The 21,715-nt window shown below is 37.4% G+C and overlaps 1 protein-coding gene across 5 annotated transcripts in view; it reads right to left on the bottom strand.

Moving 5' to 3' along the window:
- Positions 1-21,715, bottom strand: part of fzy (cell division cycle 20 protein fzy) — a 157,216-nt gene that overhangs the window by 14,332 nt on the left and 121,169 nt on the right. For all 5 annotated transcript variants that reach the window (XM_067112916.1, XM_067112918.1, XM_067112917.1 and 2 more), the window contains 6 exons: positions 19,113-19,230; positions 18,904-19,003; positions 8,743-8,871; positions 4,032-4,184; positions 2,425-2,642; positions 972-1,106 (listed from right to left, as the gene is read on the bottom strand). In XM_067112916.1, coding sequence (XP_066969017.1) covers positions 972-1,106; positions 2,425-2,642; positions 4,032-4,184; positions 8,743-8,871; positions 18,904-19,003; positions 19,113-19,230 — 853 coding nt within the window. The remainder of the gene's footprint in view (positions 1-971; positions 1,107-2,424; positions 2,643-4,031; positions 4,185-8,742; positions 8,872-18,903; positions 19,004-19,112; positions 19,231-21,715) is intronic.

A 21,715-nucleotide genomic window follows, 5' to 3' on the forward strand; every position in this document is an offset into this window, starting at 1 on the left:
CGTCAAACATCTTAATGAACAATCCAAAAGCAAATCCAAAAAACAGTCCACAATAGCGTATGCCAAACCAAAGATCCAATACGTCACCAAAATCAGGCCAAATAGATCCTCAGCAAGCGAGAAAACGAAAATCAAAGCAGGAGGAACCAACAACAGATGTTGCCGGAACCAGCGACAGAGAAAATCTGATTAGAAAACGGGAATGGTTCCTATTCCCGCCACCCAGCGGCGGGTATGGTTGATCACCTGACCTACCTGTGCGTGTGCCGCGAGTTTTGAAATTCTGTCGGGAACGTCGGAGACTATAGCTAAGTATATATCTGACGGGTAAGTTGCATGTACAAAAATGAACATACATTCTTAAGGGACACACAAAAATCAATGCAAGCTCCCATAGAAGTTACAAAAAGTAGAAATTATACAAAGATAATATATATCTATCTAGATGGACTATCTATATCTGTCTAATTATATATACACATTAGTACAACAAAATAAAATCAATCAATATTAGCTAAAAAACAAAAAAAAAGGGTACCCTCAAGTGAGAGAGCTCAATTCCATGACACTGAAGATCATATAAAAATACCCAGAAGCATTGCCTGAAATTTTACTGCACTGGTTAACGATTACCAAATGAGGGATGGCAAGTATGTGGGACATACTTCAATCATTTAAATCATTGTTGCAATTGGTAGCTATCATTAAACAACTATCTTTTTTTTCAGGAGGATTCACATAAGAAAATTTTTAAAATCCTTTGATAATCATTCTTTTAATGTGCTGAAAACTTGGATTTAAAATATTTTTTAGTTTTTTTTAGAGGACAAAAAGGAATGACAAAAGATACCACTAAAATGATCCATAAAGAAAGAATATTGGACAAATTCAGAAAATTCTTTCATCTGATATTAATGCTATTTCATTAAGTACTTTTGTCAAACTGCTGTAATGAAAGTAACAAAACTTACCCTAATAGCTGCTTGATGTTGGGAAAATGTATGGAGAGGACTTGTGTTCATATTTTCCCAAATATTTACTTGATTGTCATTACCACCGGATGCCAGAAGACGTCCGTCAGGAGACCATTTTAAGCCGCAAACTTCCTGTTATTATTAAAACATGATTCTTATCTGAACTGTAAAGTTGCCTTGTGATAAAAAAGCCAATTTTTTAACAATTTCAGTGACCAGCCTTATCCAAGGCCTAAATCTACCGTGAATGTCCCTTACATTAAAAGACACTTGAAACCCTAATCTTTGTAAGCAAATGGGTAACTAAGAAAATTTTGTTTGAGTTGCATGGCTAAGAAGCTACACTGCTTCCACAATGTAATTCTGACTGGTGCACTAGTGAGCTTTAGAGAAACCTTTTTTTGTTTAATTTAAATACTGAGTCATTTGCTCTGATCCATTTCTTGTCTTTGGAATTTACCTACAAATTTATAAGAAACTAAAGTGGCAGTTTTCTGATATGAAAATTGTAATATCTAATCATTTTACCAAGTTTCTAATTTTAAGAAATGTACCCATACTCAATACCTTTAAGCTTGAGACTTTTCTCTAATATTATTAGAAAAAAAACTTGCCCATTGTATTAAGCTTGCCTTTTTCTTAATGCTTCTTTTGCCATTACTGTCAGATTGAGCTGGCCTTGTCTTAATCTGGGTTATTTATATAAAAAAAAATAGAAAAATAATCAAAGGCCTTTCAACATAATATGATGACCATGAATAACAATGTTCAGAAACAATGCAGCTACAAAACGATGCCAAGCATAGGAAGTTTGACACCATCCCTTCCATTTCACATGTACATGACACCAAAATAAAACATACCTCTATTTTCAATACAAAAATACTAAAAACAAAAGCAAGTAATTATGATTAAAACTATCCCTAAACAACCTTCAATAACAACTACAGTATTGCTATAGGGTCGTGAAAATACACAAAATGTCATAAATATAGTTTTAAGTTATTTCCAACTAATTTTCCAAATGCCTGAAACTAACCTTAATTTTAAAATAATCCCTAACTTTATAAAGGCACTTTACAGGGAATATAATACTTCAAGAAAATGGTCAAGTTCACTATGCTCATCTAGCATAAACAAGAAATAATAATATGCTGTTTACAATAATATTCTGGTTTTGAAACTTGAATAATAAATCTCCAGTACCTCCAGCCATCCCGAAGATATATTCAAAGGTAATTTATTTATATTTTACAAGACCTACAATATTTTGCAGTGTTGTGTTCTCAAACTTTTGTTTTTATCATTAAAACAATTTTTCACATGTCAAGTAATACTATACTTAGAAATAAAACAACTGATATCTATCCATATCTCACTGGAAAACCTCAAACTGGCATCAGGAACCTAAACCATAGGTTAGAGGTACCAAATCATTGCCGTCACATACCTGTGAGTGACCTGACAAAATGCCAACTAGATGATCCGCTACTCGTACATCATGATGGAAAATCTGACCAGATCTTGAGCCTGAACTTAAAATATATGAATTCCAGGACAGTGTAGTAACACGACCTTCATGAGTCCCCATGGTGCGAATCAACTTCTGTTGCCCCACATCCCATAGCTGAGTGTGACCGGAACTTAAGCCCATTCCAAGAACATTACCTGTACAAGACATTACTATAAGAAAGCAGTTTAAAAAGACCACAAGGTCACATTTCTAGGCTTTCATCTAGCTCACCTGCAAAACAAACTATAGTATATCCAGTATACTGCATTAGTAGTTGCTGATCATAACTCAAGTTACTTTGTCTTCACTCCCCAACGTTAGCAATATTAACAAGTATTGAACAAGTACATTTCATTTTCGAAGATCTAACTAACAATAATAAAATTCTTTAAAAGGAGAAACTTTGTTTTAATTTTCTTCTCTATCTTTATCCACAGCCTTCAACTCTTAAAAAAAAATTGAGGTGTCAACCCCCTGGCTAATCTGTGTATGAAAATTTACTTAGTATTTTTTTAATGGTAGTTACTAGAATTTATCATGAAGCTTAGTATTTTTTTAATAGCAGTTATCAGAATTATCATGAAACTTAGTATTTTTTTAATAGCAGTTACCAGAATTATCATGAAACTTAGTATTTTTTAATAGCAGTTATCAGAATTATCATGAAAGTATTTTTTTAATAGTTATCAGAATTATCACGAAACTTAGTATTTTTTTAATAGTAGTTATCAGAATTATCATGAAAGTTGCTATTAAACAATCCTCCATGTCTGATTTTCCTTCCTCTAACTATAGTTGTTACAACAGACTTTCTCCTGACAGCCTACGAAAAAATTAAAATAAAGGCAGAGCAACTGACAGGTAACACTGAGAAAACCAAAAATTTTAGTATGAAAAGGATATACCTAGCAATTGATGATCAAAAAATATTTAGGAGATTACCTAGCAATTGATGACCAAAAAACATTATTCTGGGGGTTCGTAAATTGTATATTTTTTGTATCATTAATGTGCTTTAAGACGAGAGCCTTGCATTCAGTTTCTTACACAGAGTCGTTTTCCATTTGATGGTAATACTGTACTTAGAAGCATTTGCTTGTTTTTACTTTTTACTATTATACTACTATTTTTCAAGCTTAAGACCTTTTAGGTTGAATTTTGGTGCCTGAACAAACTGCTGAATAGTTTTCAATTGTTAAATAACATATTTGTAAGTGATATCTAAGTTCAGTGATAATGAATTTTTCCACTTCTAAACAATACCAACAAAGACTTGCACCATATTCACATGTGTGGCTCAAAGTATTTATTACTCCATGAAGAACTGCAGCATATTCACATTATCATTTATGGCTAATTATAATACAGATTTAAGCTTTCAGTAAGTGGGATAATCATCTATTTTAAAAAAAGTGAAACTATTAATACAAAGGATTAATTTTAATAAATTGATGACTATGAACTTGCCTAATGCCTGAAAATGAAAAGAACACCCCCACCCCCCCAAAAAAAGTGTTACTAATAATACAAAGTACAGCACTTACCTTCTTTAATCCATGACAACGAACAAATATAATCTGGTTCCTCCAATTGAGTCAGGGCTGTTATAGATCCATCCCCAGCATTCCATATGTATACAGAACTGCTTAAGGCCACTGCTAAGTGATTGTTCACACTCCAATCAAGTAAATGAAGGTCTAAAAGGAAAGAAAATTTAAAGTTTTCAGTTGATCTCACAAAACTTGGTTAATATTGCAACCACAAGAGTGCAATAGAAATTCACGTACATATGTGTAAAAAGCTGATGATGCAAAACTAGTAAAGATTTACCAGAGGACCTGTACATTATTGCAGCAAGTAATAAATGAGACCATGTCATTTCTTGATTCTCATATACTTGATCTGGGGATCTGTTTGTGAGGGAGATGTGAAAACTGGAGTTTGGCAAAGTACAAGTTGAACAGTTAAATTGGGGAGACTCAAGTACATGGATGGAGACACCATAAAACTATATAGCTCGGACCAAATGAGCACATTGCAGCCTTTAGTATGCCTACTGCATATTAGCACTACACAGATACAGAATAACATTTTCTAATTGCGGTATACTTTCAGACTCCACCAGTGATTTAATTGCCCAGTTCATGAAACAGATGCTTAAAAGATTACACTAGGCTAAATATTTCAAATAAGATGTTCTCTTTCCATAAAACAAAATGAGACCACACCATTCTTCACTTGTACGCGTAAAGAAAAACACAATATGTGCTGAAGAATATCTAACATTAAAAAATATACCTTAAGTCTTGATTCATGCCAAAGAATATTTGTCAACACTAATATCAACAGTATCTCAATCAATCTGGTATTCACACACAACGCTTGCTCCAAACAAGTATCTACAAAGGTTTATTTCTACATTACCAGCTAATTATTTTTACTGTGCCTACTAGCTATTTCCCTTAATTCCTTTATACTAGAGCTTGGAGATGACTAATGGAATATCATTAATTTTTATTTTGTAAATTATGTAACGGCACTCATTCTTCAATAAAATGCATGCTCTTTAGTTGACTTGTGTGCAGTTTTTTTTTTCTATACAGCTTGAGCAAGATTACCATACTTTATTTAGTGATCTAGTGATATACACAAATCAAAACTATTATACTGTATTGGTGAAGATTAATAATAATAATAATAATAATAATAATAATAATAATAAAGGCAAAAACTGAGGCTAGCAACAGATACAGTAAATTGGAATAGACGTACAATACATAAAAGATCAAAAATGCAAAATTCTTACTGAAAATATAAGAGTAATGGAATGATGGTGGCATATTTTGAAAATCTGACAAATGAAAAGTCATACAAACTGGAGACCACTGAGAATGTAACACCTGAAGAGTTTAGGAGACCCCTTGACAAGATGAAAAGAAAGGAAACGGTCAAGATCATTTGGAATAACACGTGATATGTTAAAAGCAATAAAGCCAATATGAGTTGACAAGATTATATGTGAACATCTGATAAGGGAAGACAGGACCAAAAGTGAAATACAATATACTAAAAAAGGATACTCACTAGTGTGAAAAGTATACAGGAATTCAATCACTTGAACATACTGAAAATATTGGAGGTGCTGAAGAAAGGCTTTTAAAATCAAACATTATCAATTTGTTATATGCGAGACAAATCAACAAAGGAGACAGTCCTCATGACTATCAAAATACCAAGCAATAAGGAAGAGATAATTCCACATATTTGTGTATCATGAGAAGGCATTTGATAAAGACTACCAAGATAAGCTTTTGAATGGGTATCACAAGAACAGAGGTTACCAGCAAGGCTCATTTAACTGATGTTAATATAAATAATCTAGGTGGAAACATTGGAAGGTGTCAAAACTTAGGACAAATGTGGGTGTCTGTTACATGTCTCATATATGTAAGCACAAGAGGTGTTATGTAACTCCTCAGCATAGGAAACTGTATTAACACATTCATTTCAAAGAGTTAACCTGTTCGCCATAAGTAGTACTGCAAGCGTTATATTTGAACTACCCCACAGGGTATGATTCTGTATGTTCAACTCAGATATTCATATTCTTTTATTACACTGCTTATATTTTTTGTTCATTTATACTTGACCTTCAGTGCAATGTTGGCTTATTAGTAAACAAGCAGATGAAAGATTAGCTATTATTATTAACCCCAGTCAGGACATTTTGATAGCTAGTAGTATGGGATCATCAATTACAAAACATCTCTACCATTCCCGGTAAATGTTGCCAGCAGTATATATATCAGTATACATGTTGTACTAACATATAACTGCCATCAGCTTACAAATGTCAATCCAAGATCAGCAACAAGTCTTTCTTGCTAATCGCAGCAATGAAGGAAGCTATAAACAAGTGCAGAATAGAAGGTTGCTATATGCCGATAACCTAGTGGTAATGGGAATCAGAGGAAGAGAGTGCTGAAATGTTAATAAACTGGAAGAATGGAATGGAAGGGGATGAAAAAAACCTTATGGAACTGATAAGTACTATCACAAAAGTGGCCATGAAGACACTGCAAGGTGTGAGTGGGTCACCTCTGTACAGTGATCTAATATGAGTCAAAAGAAATGCTGAGTATTGTCAAGTATAAATGGACAAAGAAATTTTAGAATTTTCACCACCCAAAGTGTATGTGAATAATTAGAAAGATATGGAAGAGAAAAAACATATTTTGGTGGAAAGGTTAAAAAAGGTGGAACTTTCTATTACCTTGGGGACACATTCAACTGTGAAATAGGTACTAAGAAGAGAGAAATATAGCAGCAGCAGCCTAGATGAAGATAAAAATTAATGAAATAAATTCCAAAACATTTCCAATCCCGGAATGTAAACATTTCAATATTTCAGTCTGTGATATCCCTACTTTATTAAACCAGCCTTTCAACAACCTACTTGGCGGTCCCAAGGCTGGATAAATAAAGGAGGGTTGGCTTCAGGTGGGCATCTGTCCATAAAACATCTACCAGCACCAATTATGAAATGAGATTCAAGCTAGAAACAGCTGGACAATTCTCAATAAAAACAGCAACCCAAACTAGAGATTAAGCTGAGGACTACAAGGCTGGATATCAAAACAATCGCCTCTACACACTTAGTCTCAGAAGGACTAGGAATATCATACTGAACACTCATCCTTAACTTAATTTCTGATGTTCTCTGGAGGAAAATGGGCACTGAATTAGTAAGGCATCATTATTCATAAAAGTCACATTATCAAAACTCTAAAGAATAGTAGTTTGTATTGAGAGCACTGGAGGGCAGAGCTCTTTTGAAAGTAGATGAAGTAAGTTAACATAAAAAAGAAAAAAAAATTACACACACATGGAAAGTTTTGTCTCAGGAAATGGATTACTGCCAACTTTGTTGTGTGTAGTTTTGTATTGCTATTCTTAGCAATGATTATGCTTTTTATCTTTTCCAAGTCCAAATAAATAGGGAGCACTGTTGTCAAGAAGGGGATCTGTCCTTAAAACATCTACCCCAATTAATATGAAATGAACCATTAACCCAAATCTTGCCTCACAATTTCATTTCATGGGGTTAGGCATGAAGTGAGTCTTCTCAAAAACCTGTCTTCTGCACTTTGCCTTTTTTTTTTTTGGACAGAAGGCCAACTTTTTTTAGGACAGAAGGCCAACTGGGACAGGCAACCTAATGCTCTTTTCTAGCCAAGGAAAAAGGGGGAAAAAAAATAGAAAATGGCAGAGTTTATCCAAAAAATGTGATTGACTTGCTCTTAAAAGAAGAAAGGTTACAAGAATCATCATCTAAAGCTTGGCAGAAGAAACAAATAGGTACTGAGCTAAGTATGCCAAGTTTACCCACTTCCAGGGTAAATGTAGGAAATAGCAGCATGATAGTTGTTACAAGCTGCCTGAGAGGAGAAGGAATTTCCCACTGAGATCAACTGAATACTGACCAAAACAATACCTATAAAAAAGAAAGAAGCCACCTTGCAGCAGTGAGGAAGATGGTTAAGAGATGTGGGAAGTGTGCCATCATGGAAGTAACATAATGAAGAACTGTAAGCAAGCTCGGAAAATCATGAAGAAGAGGCATATACGAAGATGCAGACCACACTGGGTAACTAGGCAAAAAGTGCACAAGACAGAAGACTCATTTAATATTCAACACTGTAACAGAAAGTCTGACATTAATCATTTATGATAATGAGAAATGGAATGCAGTATTGCCATCCTCCACATGCTCAGCAAAATTTAATTAGTTCTGTGGTGACACCTACAGTTACAACAATGCAACACCTATGGTTGTAATATTATACCAATGCATCTGAGCACTTACTTGGTAGCATTCATGTCTATATGTCTGTTGGTAAGATATTTTAACACAATACCTAAAGACCAGACAGATTTCTATGTACACTGGGTCTACATGACAAATCTTTGGGAGAAAGTGGTGAAAATTTGGCATGGTCTCTTAGGACAAACTTCACTGATACCTAACAAAGATTAATCATCAGTATGGGGTCACTCGTGATAATTTTCATTCACAGAGTAAAGTACAAGAGAAAAAGCATATATATTCACTTACACAGATTCTTGCGATTTATATTCTAGAGAACTTAACGCAATCCCTAAAAATAAGTATATTTAGGGCTGCTGTCTCATACAAATTTACCCAGACGTTGAAATAACAAATTCCCTCAAAAACATAAGAAAATCATGGCTTACAGTAGTCATCTAGAAGTTCCGGTGCATCCAGTACTTTCTCTGGAACATTTGGTATGTGTCTTGTAGAGGCTGCCTTAGAGACAGAGGGTTTTCCCGCACTGTACAATACCTTCAGATTATTTGCGTATCCTGAAACACACAAAAGAGGTGAAAGCAAATATTAATCTTAATTTAAAAAACAGACACTTAGCACCTGTTTGCTACAAAAAAATAAAGACAAGTGAGTAATTGTATATCTTTAATCTTAAAGTTGGTTAACCACAAAAAACATTTTCCTAGATTATGTTCCAAAATGTCCAAAATGACAAGAAAAAGTAAATCTGGGATTGTCTGGGGGGTAGGGGGGGGGGGGGAATTTTAAGAATTACTAGTTTGGGTAGACCCCATTTTTTTCCCACAAAATATAACTTTTCACATGTGATTGCTTTGATGATCTGTTGTTGTATAGTACAAATATTTTGTAAAGTAATTCTAAAATACAAAAATCAAAATGTCAAAAATCTACTCTATATGATGGTATTTTAATTTACTTATTTATAAAATTAGTGGGCAAATCAATATACTAAATTTAAGTGGGGTGGATGACAGATGTAAATATATGGCAACATAATACCTGAGGCTTATTAAAATTTTATTACTTATATGAATATGACCAAACTTCATATTATAGGTGGCTATGAGTTGTAGTCTTTTTTTTTTTTTTTTTTAACTGTATGCCTTCTGACAAATTTTTTTCAGCCACTGATAAAAGCACCAATAATTCACCTATTTCCAATCCATCATTATCCCTGCCATTTACTTAACTACGGTTATGTCTTTTTATTGCGTGCGCGGAACATTGCCACTGGGAACATTGCCACCTGGAAGATTGCCCATGTGGGAATATTGCCAATGGGAACATTGCCACTGGGAACATTGCCCATGTGGGAATATTGCCCATGTGGGAATATTGCCACTTGGAACATTGCCCATGTGGGAACATTGCCCGCTTCTTTTTTTTAAGGTAAGTTTACTATTTACATTATCATTTTTTTTCAAAAGATTATTAGCTAGTTTACTAGTTAACTGTATTTTTATGTTTTTCCTCGAAAAATAATTAGCCAGTTTAGATTGTTGTAGACTGTAAGCCAAACATCGAACTTTTATATGAAAAATATCAGTCGTTGGTGTTTCCAGTCTTCCCATCGCTTAACAAGAATTAGTTCATCCTAAGACCCATAATGGCACGTGTGATACATAGCGAACGTGGAAGTAATATGCTCGTAGATGAGCTCCAATACATATATCATAAGCATAGCACAAATAAGACTGGGAAAATAATTTATTGGGAATGTTCTCGAAGAAAGAAAAATAATTGCAAAGCAAGATTGCACACGGAAGATGGTGAGATTATAAAGCATGTTGGTGAGCACAACCACTCTGTGACTAAGGATGTAGTCGAGGCTAAAATTGCTCAAACTACTTTAAAAACGAATTCTGCAACATCACATCAATCAAGTCGTGTATTGGTATCACAAGCGGCTGCAACGTTAGATGAAGCTACACTTTCGCAGCTACCTTCTGTGAGTACTATAAGTAGAAATGTCAGAAAATGGAGGCAAAAAAATGCCAATTTCCCAGCTGTTCCAATGTCACGTACAGGATACGCCATACCAGAGGAATTTACTGTTCTCGACTCTGGAGAGAAGTTTCTGCAATACGATGCGGGTTTGAATGATGAAAATCGGATGCTTATATTTATGACAGCAAGCGGTATGGAAGATCTAAAACGATTCCCAAACTGGGCAATTGACGGAACATTCAAAGTGACGCCAGGAATATATTACCAGCTTCGAACTATTCATGTTCAAAGGGATAATTTTAGCATTCCTCGAGCATTTGTTCTTTTACCAAACAAAACCGAAACAACATACAGAGCATGTTATGAAAAAATTAAAGAGTTAGGCTATTGGATAACAACCAGCTTCAAAATATTACTGTTGACTTTGAGAGGGCTTCTATTAATGCACTTAAATACGTTTACCCTAATGCAATTTTAAATGGCTGTTTATTTCACTTTTCTAAGTCATTATACTGTAAGGTTGTGGAACTTGGATTTAAACACCAATATCACAACGATAATGCATTCTCTCTTTTGATGAGGTATTTTTCACCACTTGCATTCGTACCTTCCGATGAAGTCGTTGAAGTTTTTGAAGAGTTATCAGAAGATGATCGTATACCATCGGAATTTATCTCTTATTTCGAAACTACTTACATAGGTGTATTAAGAGGAAGACGAAACAACCGACGCAGAGATCAACCTATGTACCCAATTACTTTCTGGAATGTATACTCTCGAACTCAACAAGCTCTACCTTTGAATGCATCTGTGACTAATTCTCACCCAACTCTTTGGAAATTAATCATTGCATTGAAACAGGAGGAAAGCTTAGCCTTTACAAAGCGTGTTCAGTTTGAACGTGGTGTTCCTTTTCAGAAAAATAAACAATATGCCGACATTAATGCACGCATAAAGAACATTGATAATTATAGAAATGGCCATGATCAATTAGCATACTTGAGGTCCATTGCATATAACATGCACATATTCTAATTAAACTTAAGTTCTCGTTTTTTTATAAAAAAATGTATGATTTTAATTTATTTTGTTTTTAATAAAATTGTGATTTTTTTCAAAAAATGTGTGATTCCCTAATAAAATAATAGATTCAATGAGATTTTTTCTAAAAAAATAAAAAATTCTTATCTTTTGTTCCTGAAAATAAATAAAACCCTACGCAAAATAAAACTAAAGTAGATGTTTGGCTTACATTCTTCAACAATCTAATGGCAGTTTAAAAGTTCCCTAGTTTCTAAAAATAGGCTGTAAATAACATTAACTAGTAAAAAAAAAAAAAAAAAAACTGGGTAATGTACCCAGTGGCAATGTTCCCACATGGGCAATGTTCCAAGTGGCAATATTCCCACATGGGCAATATTCCCACATGGGCAATGTTCCCAGTGGCAATGTTCCCATTGGCAATATTCCCACATGGGCAACGTTCCCATTGGCAATGTTCCCAGTGGCAATGGTCCTAGCGCCTTTTATTGGCATTTAAAGCTGTCAAAATCAGTTGTGGCTGCATGTAGGACAATCTCATCCCAAGTCCGGGTCTGCAAGCATATAAGTAGACCCCCGATATTCACAGGGATTTGGGACCACAACCGCCCGCAAATAAATTAGCTAAAATTCATGAATACTGGAGAGCCCCCCCTCTAAAAATGCTTACAACTCCCAATTTTAATCATTCAAACACCAAATATACCTTAAACTATCATCCTAAAACACTTTAATATCATTTCAAAGTCATCTTACATTATTACTGTACCCTTAAAAAAATACTGAACTGTTTGACTGCTGTCCACTGTTGAACTGCTTTAACAGATGTGGATGTGGTACAGTACAGCCACATTCTTGCTCTTTTCCTGTCCTCCTCTTATGCTTGTTTCTAACCAATATTACAGATGTATACTGTAGTTTTAATCCTAAGGGACAGTTAAATTTAGACTTACAGACTCACTTAAAATAACTAGTGTCCTCTATATGTATCAGTGGTGTCCAGATTTAAAAAATTTTTCTTCCATCTAATCATCCTGAAACTGATTACTAGTGCCTTTCTTTACTTCTCCTTTAACACAGATGATACATGTTAGTGCAACATGGTTTCACAGCTGCATGGTTATGTGATTTGATGTAGATATGTAGGTTGAGAAAACAAAGGCTACGAATAATAACTGATAAAAGAAAAATATTAGAAGTGAAGACAACAAGAATTGTTTTCATTTATCATAAAGGGATACAGAGGCTATCCCAAACACATGCAGGCCTGGACTGAGGGGGCAGGGTGTTGTTTTAGGCCTTCATGAGCATTCACCCAACCACAATCACAATTTCGTCAGCTTCTCCTATGAACACAGGACAGTAAAAGCATGGACTATGATGGACTGCAATACGCAATGGGCAATCAGGTGAATACAATTACCCGTACAATACTTCATTATGTCCCCTTTAAAAGCTACCAACCAAACATCCAGTTAAAAGACATCAGAATGTTGTTAAAGCAGTACATTGGCTCCAACACAAAACTCAGCGCTCCAAATATATTGATATAACATATCAAAATTTTCCTAGATATATAAACCAGGATCATTTATTTAGGAGTTCCTGGCACCAGCTGAAAATGGTTGTTGGAGCTTGGTAACACTGTAAACAATTGATGGTAAGTAAGTGATGGGGTACCATCCACTCACCACCTGTCACTGGGATTGTTGAGGCAAGATTATGATAAAATGACACTAGTTAGTATACCTTGGAAAAAATGTAGGGATGCTTGAGGCAGAATTATGATAGAAGTGATTGGCTTGTATATAAGTAAATCTGCTATTTGTGGCTATGAAAGACAAAACATTTTCAACTGGAAACACTCCTTAGGAAAAACAACCATCCCATAGAACTGACACATGGTGCTCAAGTCATTAACCAGAGATAACATTCTTCTCGTTATGATAATTAGAAAGAAAGAAAAATCTTGAACCTGCTTTACGGCTTGGTAATTTCATGCACACCGATAGGGCCTTGTGCCAAATCAAGTTTGTTAGTAAACTCGCTCTAGGAAGAATCAGGAGGTTCCTGTTTTCATATCAGTCAAGGAGTACAGGTATTAATATTATCACAAAAGAAACCCCTGATAATACTTAACAATCCTTTTGTAGCAGAGAGGCTATGGGAAGTCAGACCTTTGAGTTGAAGCTCTAAGGTAAGATTCTCAATTGTGCAACTCACCTGCATCATGCCCTGTTCCATTCTGTACCCAACTTGACAGCTACTTGCAAACAGGAAGAAGGAGAGAAGCACCTATCACCCACCTTTTTATCTCCAAAAAAAAAAGTATACCTTCGTTTTACCAGACCACTGAGCTGAATAGCACCTCTCCTAGGGCTGGCCCGAAGGATTAGACTTATTTAGCATGGCTAAGAACCAACTGGTTACTTAGCAACGGGACCTACAGCTTATTGTGGAATCTGAACCACATTATTTATCTCCAGCCTTGAGCCAATCCTTGTACCTTAGGCAGAGCTTGGGCCACTACATAGCATGCTGAATGGCCAACACAGATCCTCAGGTTTCATGGCTTGCAAGCAATGTCTTTTATGCAGAAAAGTTTAAAAGGGTTTGTCAGTGCCAGACCCCAGCCATCAATACTGTGTCTCGTCCCTCACCCTCAAAGCTTTATGAAGCATGTTGGTTAATTGCACAACCTCATGTATAAAATCCAACATCAGTACAGCTGGGATTCATTGTCATTCTCTTTTGTTCACGAGTGTGAACAAGAGACTTGATTTCCTTCCTCCAAAACTTTATTGGCAGCAATCCAGATGAGAAGCATTTTCATCCAGTGTGAGCCTTGTAGTACTATCTGAACAGAACCTGATATCTTGGGTGTGTCCTAGAACACACTTTCTGGCTTCATGAGACAGTCATGTGGGTATACAAGTTATCTAGTGAGGGGTACGAGAGCCCAGTCTGGGCAGGAGGTTACAAAGTCAAGGGTACTGCCCTGTCCCAGGAATTGAGGAGGAACTTTTCTGTTTCATAAGTACTGATGGTCAGCAGTGAAATATAATTTTTCACTGCTTTCCAATGGCCTAGTTTGTATGGTGAGTAAGATTGTTCAAAGCTCTTCACATGCATGGATAATTAATAAAGATGAGAGAGCCATGCCTTTAAGACAGAAGACCTGGGACAAACCTGAACAACGGCTTTTACTGCAAGGAATTGGGGACTAGTCAGTGTAAAGGTAGACAAGAACTCTGCAATCTGTTGAAAAGTTACTCAGACTACAGGCACATCCCCCTGACGACACCAACCACAGATGATGGCCAAGTTCCCCTTGTACACAGCTGCTGAGGACCACCAGGAAACCCCATGACATCTGCACAGTCGTGCAAGGAAAGCCTCCCTCTCACTTAAGACGAGTGGGCCACAAGGTATCTCTAACAGTGTCTTGACCACAAAAGTCACCACAATCGTCCTGCGTCCAGGGGTGATTAATGTTTGATTACTCAATGAATCAGGCTGAATGGAACAAGGGAGCAGAACACCTGGAATTTTCTGTTTAGACATGTGGTGAACAGACTGAATCACTGGTGTTCCCCAAGGCTAAAAAAGCCTCTCCACCTTGCAAGAATGTAGGGATTACTCCATCACTGACTTGTCCAAGGTGAATGAGTTGGTCTACTGCAACATTTCTCTGGCTAGAATATATGTGGCTGACAGTTTAATGGCATGGCAACCCACCCACTCATGCCTCTGCCTAGCCAAGTGATGGGCAAGGAGACATATGCAACTACGGTTGCATTGTTCATCAACACAAACGAATAAACCACCACCTGATTTGAGAGTGCTTGCAGGGTTAGCAATGCAGCTCACATTTCCAAGATGTTGATATGCAGATGAAAGTCATCTGTCCATGCCCAAAGCAACTAGGTCTCTCAGGTGTGTTCTATTATTAGCAGTATTTGTCGAATTAACTAACTATAGTGGCAACTGGTTGTAAACAATTGTTGTTGGTACAAAAGGGTAATGTGGTACTGTCTAAGGAAAGTTAAAGCTTTTCAAAGCACAATAAGCAGTTTTTTAAATATTGGAAATCATGAGGCAACATTGTATGACAAAGAATGTGAAATAAGAGATGATTTATTACTCTCATGGCTAGTGTTTAGAAACTGCCAACCAAATAGCTCGTCAGAACATAAACTGTAGCCAGGTTGCATGGCTGCACTCAAATTTCTTGTATAATTTTTGGTTATGAGTCTGACAACCAGTGTTTTTATCATTATGTATTTATTCTTCCCCAAGGTCTTCCACCTTTTGCAGCTCTCACTTTTAATACTGCAGCCCTGATAATGAGTCATTCGTTAATTAGCATCATATTATCTAAGAACAGATGCATCTCTGAGGGTGAGAAGCTTAATGTAACTCGCACAAAGATGTTCTCGTTGTCCAATTGCCAGCTGAAATATCCCTTCACTTCCTGGCTGAGGTGACAGGATGAGAGGGTGGATCACTAAAGGTGCTTGTGGAGTTGTCTGTGAGAATGAGCTTCTTTGAGGACAATATATAACCAAGAACACCTATCACAGAGCTGTTTGTTCCTGCCAAGACTAGAACTGCCTTGCAATTTCTCTGAACTTTCTGACATGACACAAGCCCAATAGAAAGACTAAGGCTGCTGCTGTTTCTATCAGGAAACCCAGATACTCTGGTCTGCTGCTTGGGTAAGACATCTGACTTCTTCCAATTTATTCTAATCTTCAGATCATGATGAGGTGATCTTTGGAGAAACTGCACCTCCTAGGGTGTGAGGTCTAACAAATCATTGAGATAGCATACAAGGGATGTCCCAAGGGGTAACCAAGGAGAACAGTTGCATGAACACAAGAAAACCCATCACTAGACTATGGCACAAAGCCTTGATCTGGTGAACATTACTTTCCAAACCATTAGTTCTTCAAGGAGTCCTGATGGATGGGTATCTGAAAGTATGTACCCTTTAGGTCTCCAAAAGGCATGAAATTAACAGCTCTGATGGATTTCATATGTACTGTGCAGCTTCCATCTTAACATGGAGTTCTGACAAACATCCCAAGCCAGAGGTTTGGGCAATCCAAGAAGAAAAGCCTTAACAAGGACTGGCAAGTTATTCAGTTCGAAGTACAAGGCAACCTGACCGAGTAGCCTCACTGTCTTCTGGCACATAGAACCTACACTAACATGTCAAAGGTGGAGGAAGCACCTTGGAAGAGCAACTCAATGCTGGGGAACTGTCTGGCCAGAGATCAGACTGTTCACCTATCCCAAGACCCCTAAAGTAAGCAGAGACTAAGTCAGCTGAAACACTCTCACTTCAGGGAGTGATATCTAGGGTTCATTCTCTTGGCAAGATCTAGGTCAGTAAAAGTGCTGTGGTCACTTACATTTGATCACTGCCTACAAATGACCCCAATAATCTTCCCTATGTGCCTTTCCAACTATGCTTGCGCAGTCTCTGAAGATATAAGACTATCATGTCCGAACAGGATCCCCTTAAGACTAAAGATGATCCTCTCCAAAATGACTGGAAAGAAACATAGCCCACCTGGTGAGTGTTCTTGGGATACTGGGGCAGTATGCTGGGAAGCTACTAATCCCAGTGTTGAACCACTAAACCTGGACCCTGGAACTGAGTGCAAATTATCTGAACCATTTTCCACAAACCTAGACTTTCCCCCCATAGCAGTCAAGGTTGAACTGCTTGAGAAAGTGCAAGTACTACCAGGCATGCACACAGCAGCATTAGAGCCTCTGAAAGAACAGGGTTCAGTAACGTAATGGTATAGGGTCATCACAATACTTTAGACAGGTTATGAGCATCCACCCTAGTATCATGCTTGAATTGTTTCAAAGAACTTGAACACTTAGTAGTTGAAAGTAACTGACTCTCAACCTAAGGAAAGGAATGGACAGCACAGGTAGAGACCTCCCCTCCCATGAAGAATGGAAAATTGGGGGGTCATGTGCTAGTGAAGACAAAGACCACACATCTGTGCTGATCATTCACAGCTTCCTTGGTAAGCAAAGTCATTTGTAACCAATAGATAAAATTAGTCAAAGTCAATATAGTGCAACAGTGGAAATAAATCTGCACAAGACAGCAACTGAAGCGAAAATGCAATGTTTCAAACAGGTGAGTGGGCAGTGCTCCAACTCACCTGACTATTGTGTTTCCAAGCTTCAATGATTGTCTCAACTCGAAGGTGGGATTCTCCAGTACCAGAGATTGGGACCTTACAGAAACAAATACATTCGAGTACTGTATCCATTTCCTGTGAACACAGATACACTGTGTCTGAACTGTAATACACATCACTACATATAATGCAAAACTTTATAGGGCTCATCTGCAGGATATGTTCTTAAATGAAAGGTGAGAACAGGAAAAAAGTAAAATTCAAGAAGTTGGATGGCCAGGCACGAAGAGACTAAAAGGAACGGCTGCAAAGTACAATCCAGAAAGCGATGCAGCTGCAGGTGAAGAAAAGGTAACTGCGTTCAGTTTTTAACTAAATTTTTCAGACTTAATGACTTCATATTCTCATCTGATATGTGTACTTCTGTATAGTATCCTGCAACATCCTTTTTGAATGGCTAAAAAATTACACAGTATTTCAAATGATTATTCCATTTTGGCTTCAGTACTGAGTAATATTACTGTCCCTTCAAAACGGTTCTTAGTACTGTGCTCCTTAGTAGACATTCAGTTTGATAATTTTCTTATTGAACAATTTCTTATAGTTTCAATGAACATTTCCTTTGATGACGACCATTTCGCAAATTGTTTTCTAGCTTCAGCTAAAATACCTTTTATTGCAAGCTAAAATTCTTGATCAATTTCCACTCCACAAAGGGAATCAAAATGGAGAACACTTGGATCTAGTCAGCAGTTTTTGCGATTCTCTTGTCGTTCAGCTTCTTGGTTCCTAAGTCTAAATTGGTTACTATTGTTTGCATTTAATTAAAATGGTGATCAGAAAACAATCAGCCTTTGTGCAATGGTTGTTGACACTTTAAAGTTTACCCACCATACTCTTTCAAAATTCATCAAGAGGAAAAATACTCATACGTGAGAAATCTTTTCTTCAATGGAACACACAGCCAAATCATTTTTCCTGTTATTATGCTCAACTAAAGTAAGGTCTGTATACTGTACTGAACAGAGAAAACTTTACATACTTCACAGTTTTGAATTTTTCATTCCTTTTCAGTGCTTTATCCATAGAGAAAACCTTACGGCATGTGCACTGAGTTTGAATAATGTACACTCCATACATTAAAGCTTTTCATACACTGAAAAATTTCACTATTTACATGCCCTGATAAAATAGATCTACACTTCAGTTTCATATGATAAACATCCTAATAAATTTGGATATCAGAAAACTCTGATCTACAGTTAATTGAAAATTTTTATACAAGTCATAAAAACTCAATGATCTGAGCCATCTGGAGTCCACACCCTGTGGTATAAAAGACTCTGGGTCTAGAATTGAAGTGTTAGCATGTTCCAATTCTGTACATACCTTCTTTAGCCTGTGGAGCTTTACTTTTAAAAGACAAAATTTTATTTTCTTTGGGCTGGCCATCATTAAGATTTTCTGACATTTTCTGTTGGTATTCTCTCTGAAACAGTAAACTTACATTTCAGTACATAACCAAAAAAAATTATAATATATCAATGTCATTTAATTTTTCTCAATAAAGAAATGGTCAAAACCCTGTGCCACCGTACCTGCTGAAAGGAAAGTTCGTCGTCCTCACCACTCTTCTCAATGCTTGAATTTTCCATACTTGTTACTAGTAGGTGATGTGAACGTTCCAAGTCAGTTGTACTGCGATTAGGAATAAATCTGTAAATCACAAAATACTTTATTAAACATTCCCTCAAAAACAAATGAAGTCATTAAGAGAGACTCTACCAAATAGATTCAATTTTCACATGAGTACTTCAAAACTGCTGAATACCAATTAAAGGAATTTTAATTAAGTGTAAACTAAGTTGATAAAGAACTCTGTAGCTATGTAACTCCTTCAGGTTTTTCAAGAAATGTCAGTAAGCTACTGTATCAATACCCAGCAAATTTGATACTTCTGCATCTCATCCAACAATTTCTTAAAAAATGACATTTTTACAATAAAATTAAGTTTCTCATGAGCCACTGGTTTTACTCAAGATATACAGTAAACAAAACATAGATTATTTACCAGGTGAGGTAATGCCCACCCTCCCTGCTGATGCCATTGGGCCTCTAACCACCAGCCATCTGTCAGCCAGTACTACCTCCTTAATTTCCTGATAGAAGGCTCCCTGGCAGAGATCCAACCAGGAGACCACCTGTAATGCCCTTGAAACCATTAACTCCAAATTGTTGGCCTCTGAGTGGTTGAACATCAAGCCTTGCTGTTTAAACCATTCCATGGGGTACTGCTCCCCAACCTGCAGAGGGATGGGTCCATAGCCCAGGGTACTGTGTGGTTCCTCTCTGGGAGGCAGCACTTTGCCTAACTAGACATGAGAGGAAAAGTAATTTCTCCGAGTGGCTCACCGCTAGTGATCCCTCTGAACCAGCAATCAGTGCTGATTGCCTGACTTCTGTGGTGGCACCTGTGGCCTTCTCCAGGCATAAGAACAAGGGAGGTGCTAACACAGAGAGAGGGGCAGGCTAGGCGAATCCATGGATCACACTTACCAGGGCAATGATCTCTTGAAACCCCTCCTCCTCCTCCAGGTTTGAGGCCTTGGCCTGAGCGGATTTTTCTTGGCTTCTGGGCTGGAGGGTGTCAACATGACTCTGAACCCCTTGCTACTGCTTGGACGAAGGGCACCGTCCTGTTCTCCGGTGCTGGGGGGGAGCATTCTGCACCCCATATCCCAACACCAAGAGGGACACTCTCTCTCTCACTTGGAAGGGGGAAAAAAGGGGTATCTGCAGGAATACTGACCTCTTCTTAGGCCCAGGGTAAACCTAACCTAACATTACCTGTCACGGCAAGGGAACGGGGGGCCAGGAAGTCGAGTCCCACCCTCACTGGCTAACCAGGCACAAGAAGGGGAGAAGCTGGGGTAAGTCACATGGTCTGCTATGCTAGTTTCTCAAACCTTCTTGAGACTGAGGAAGGGCAAATACTTACTCCACTAATTCTTCCGCCATGTCCTTCTTGGGAGGCACAGGTAGAGGCTTCTTCGATGTCTCAAATGAAACCAAAGATGGTTGAGGGGAAGGAGGAATTGAGGGAGGGAAGGGAGACAGGTTTAGGGTAGTCTCCCTTGACAAAGCATCCTTCTTTTTTTTCCTTTCAAACTTTTTTAAGAAGCTCCATTGTGGAGTATCCCACCGCCCACACTCAACACGCAGAATTTCTCAAGCACTCATTTCCTCTACAGGAAATACATATAAAAAGTGGATCAACCAGCACAGGTGACATAATCTTATTACAAGCCCTCTTTTTGCCTGCACAACGACATATCTCGGGCTTCACATCCGTGGTAGCCATCTCAAGAACAAAGGAGGCAAGCACATGGTACAAACATGGTTGAAAAAAAAAATAAACACACACATACAAACAAAGTCCGTCAAAAACCACTTGGATATCAACCACACTGCTGTCTCTACCTAGAAAAGGCTCTATAATTCATACAATTTGATTTTAACACAGGAAGTGAAACACAAAGAATGTCAGCACATGCCTGATCACGACTGCAGCTGGGAACTAAGGAAATCTGCATGGTTATCAGACAGAGAAGCCTCCAACACTGAGTCCAAGACAGGAGAGACAAGCTTAGTAGAGTAAGAGACAGCAGGGGTCAGTGATTTCATGATCCAGTCTGGCAGTCCACACATATTACACTAATGAATATTCAATTTCCATGGTTTAATACACTTCAAACAAGCAAAAAAGAGGCACTCAAAGCTTCAAGAGGTCGCTTAACCAAGCACACAACAAAAGAATTGCAAGCAGGAACTGTCTGGTTAGAACCATGACTGAGAGCCTCGGCAATTCCTGCGATTGCTTTTTCGGTCACAAGACACACAGTACCTTCAAGAGACACGGAAGCAACTTCCAACTGAACAGCATACAGAGCAGAAGAGTTATCCAATGAGCCTTGAGGATCCAAATTATGAAAGACAAATAATGGGCGAGTCCAACAGGCCACGTGTGGCCAATTCTCACTAAACCACCTGGTAAACCAACCGCTTACCTTACAAGTCCTAATTGCTCTAGATTGGGAAGGCTGTGATATGTTATATTTCTCACACAAATCCATAATGAAAGTACAAACCAAATATCCACGTCCAGAGCCAATAGTGAAAAAAACGGTCGAAAGTTAAAGCA

This window comes from Macrobrachium rosenbergii, chromosome 12 (genome assembly GCF_040412425.1).
Source record: "Macrobrachium rosenbergii isolate ZJJX-2024 chromosome 12, ASM4041242v1, whole genome shotgun sequence".
NCBI lineage: Eukaryota > Metazoa > Arthropoda > Malacostraca > Decapoda > Palaemonidae > Macrobrachium > Macrobrachium rosenbergii.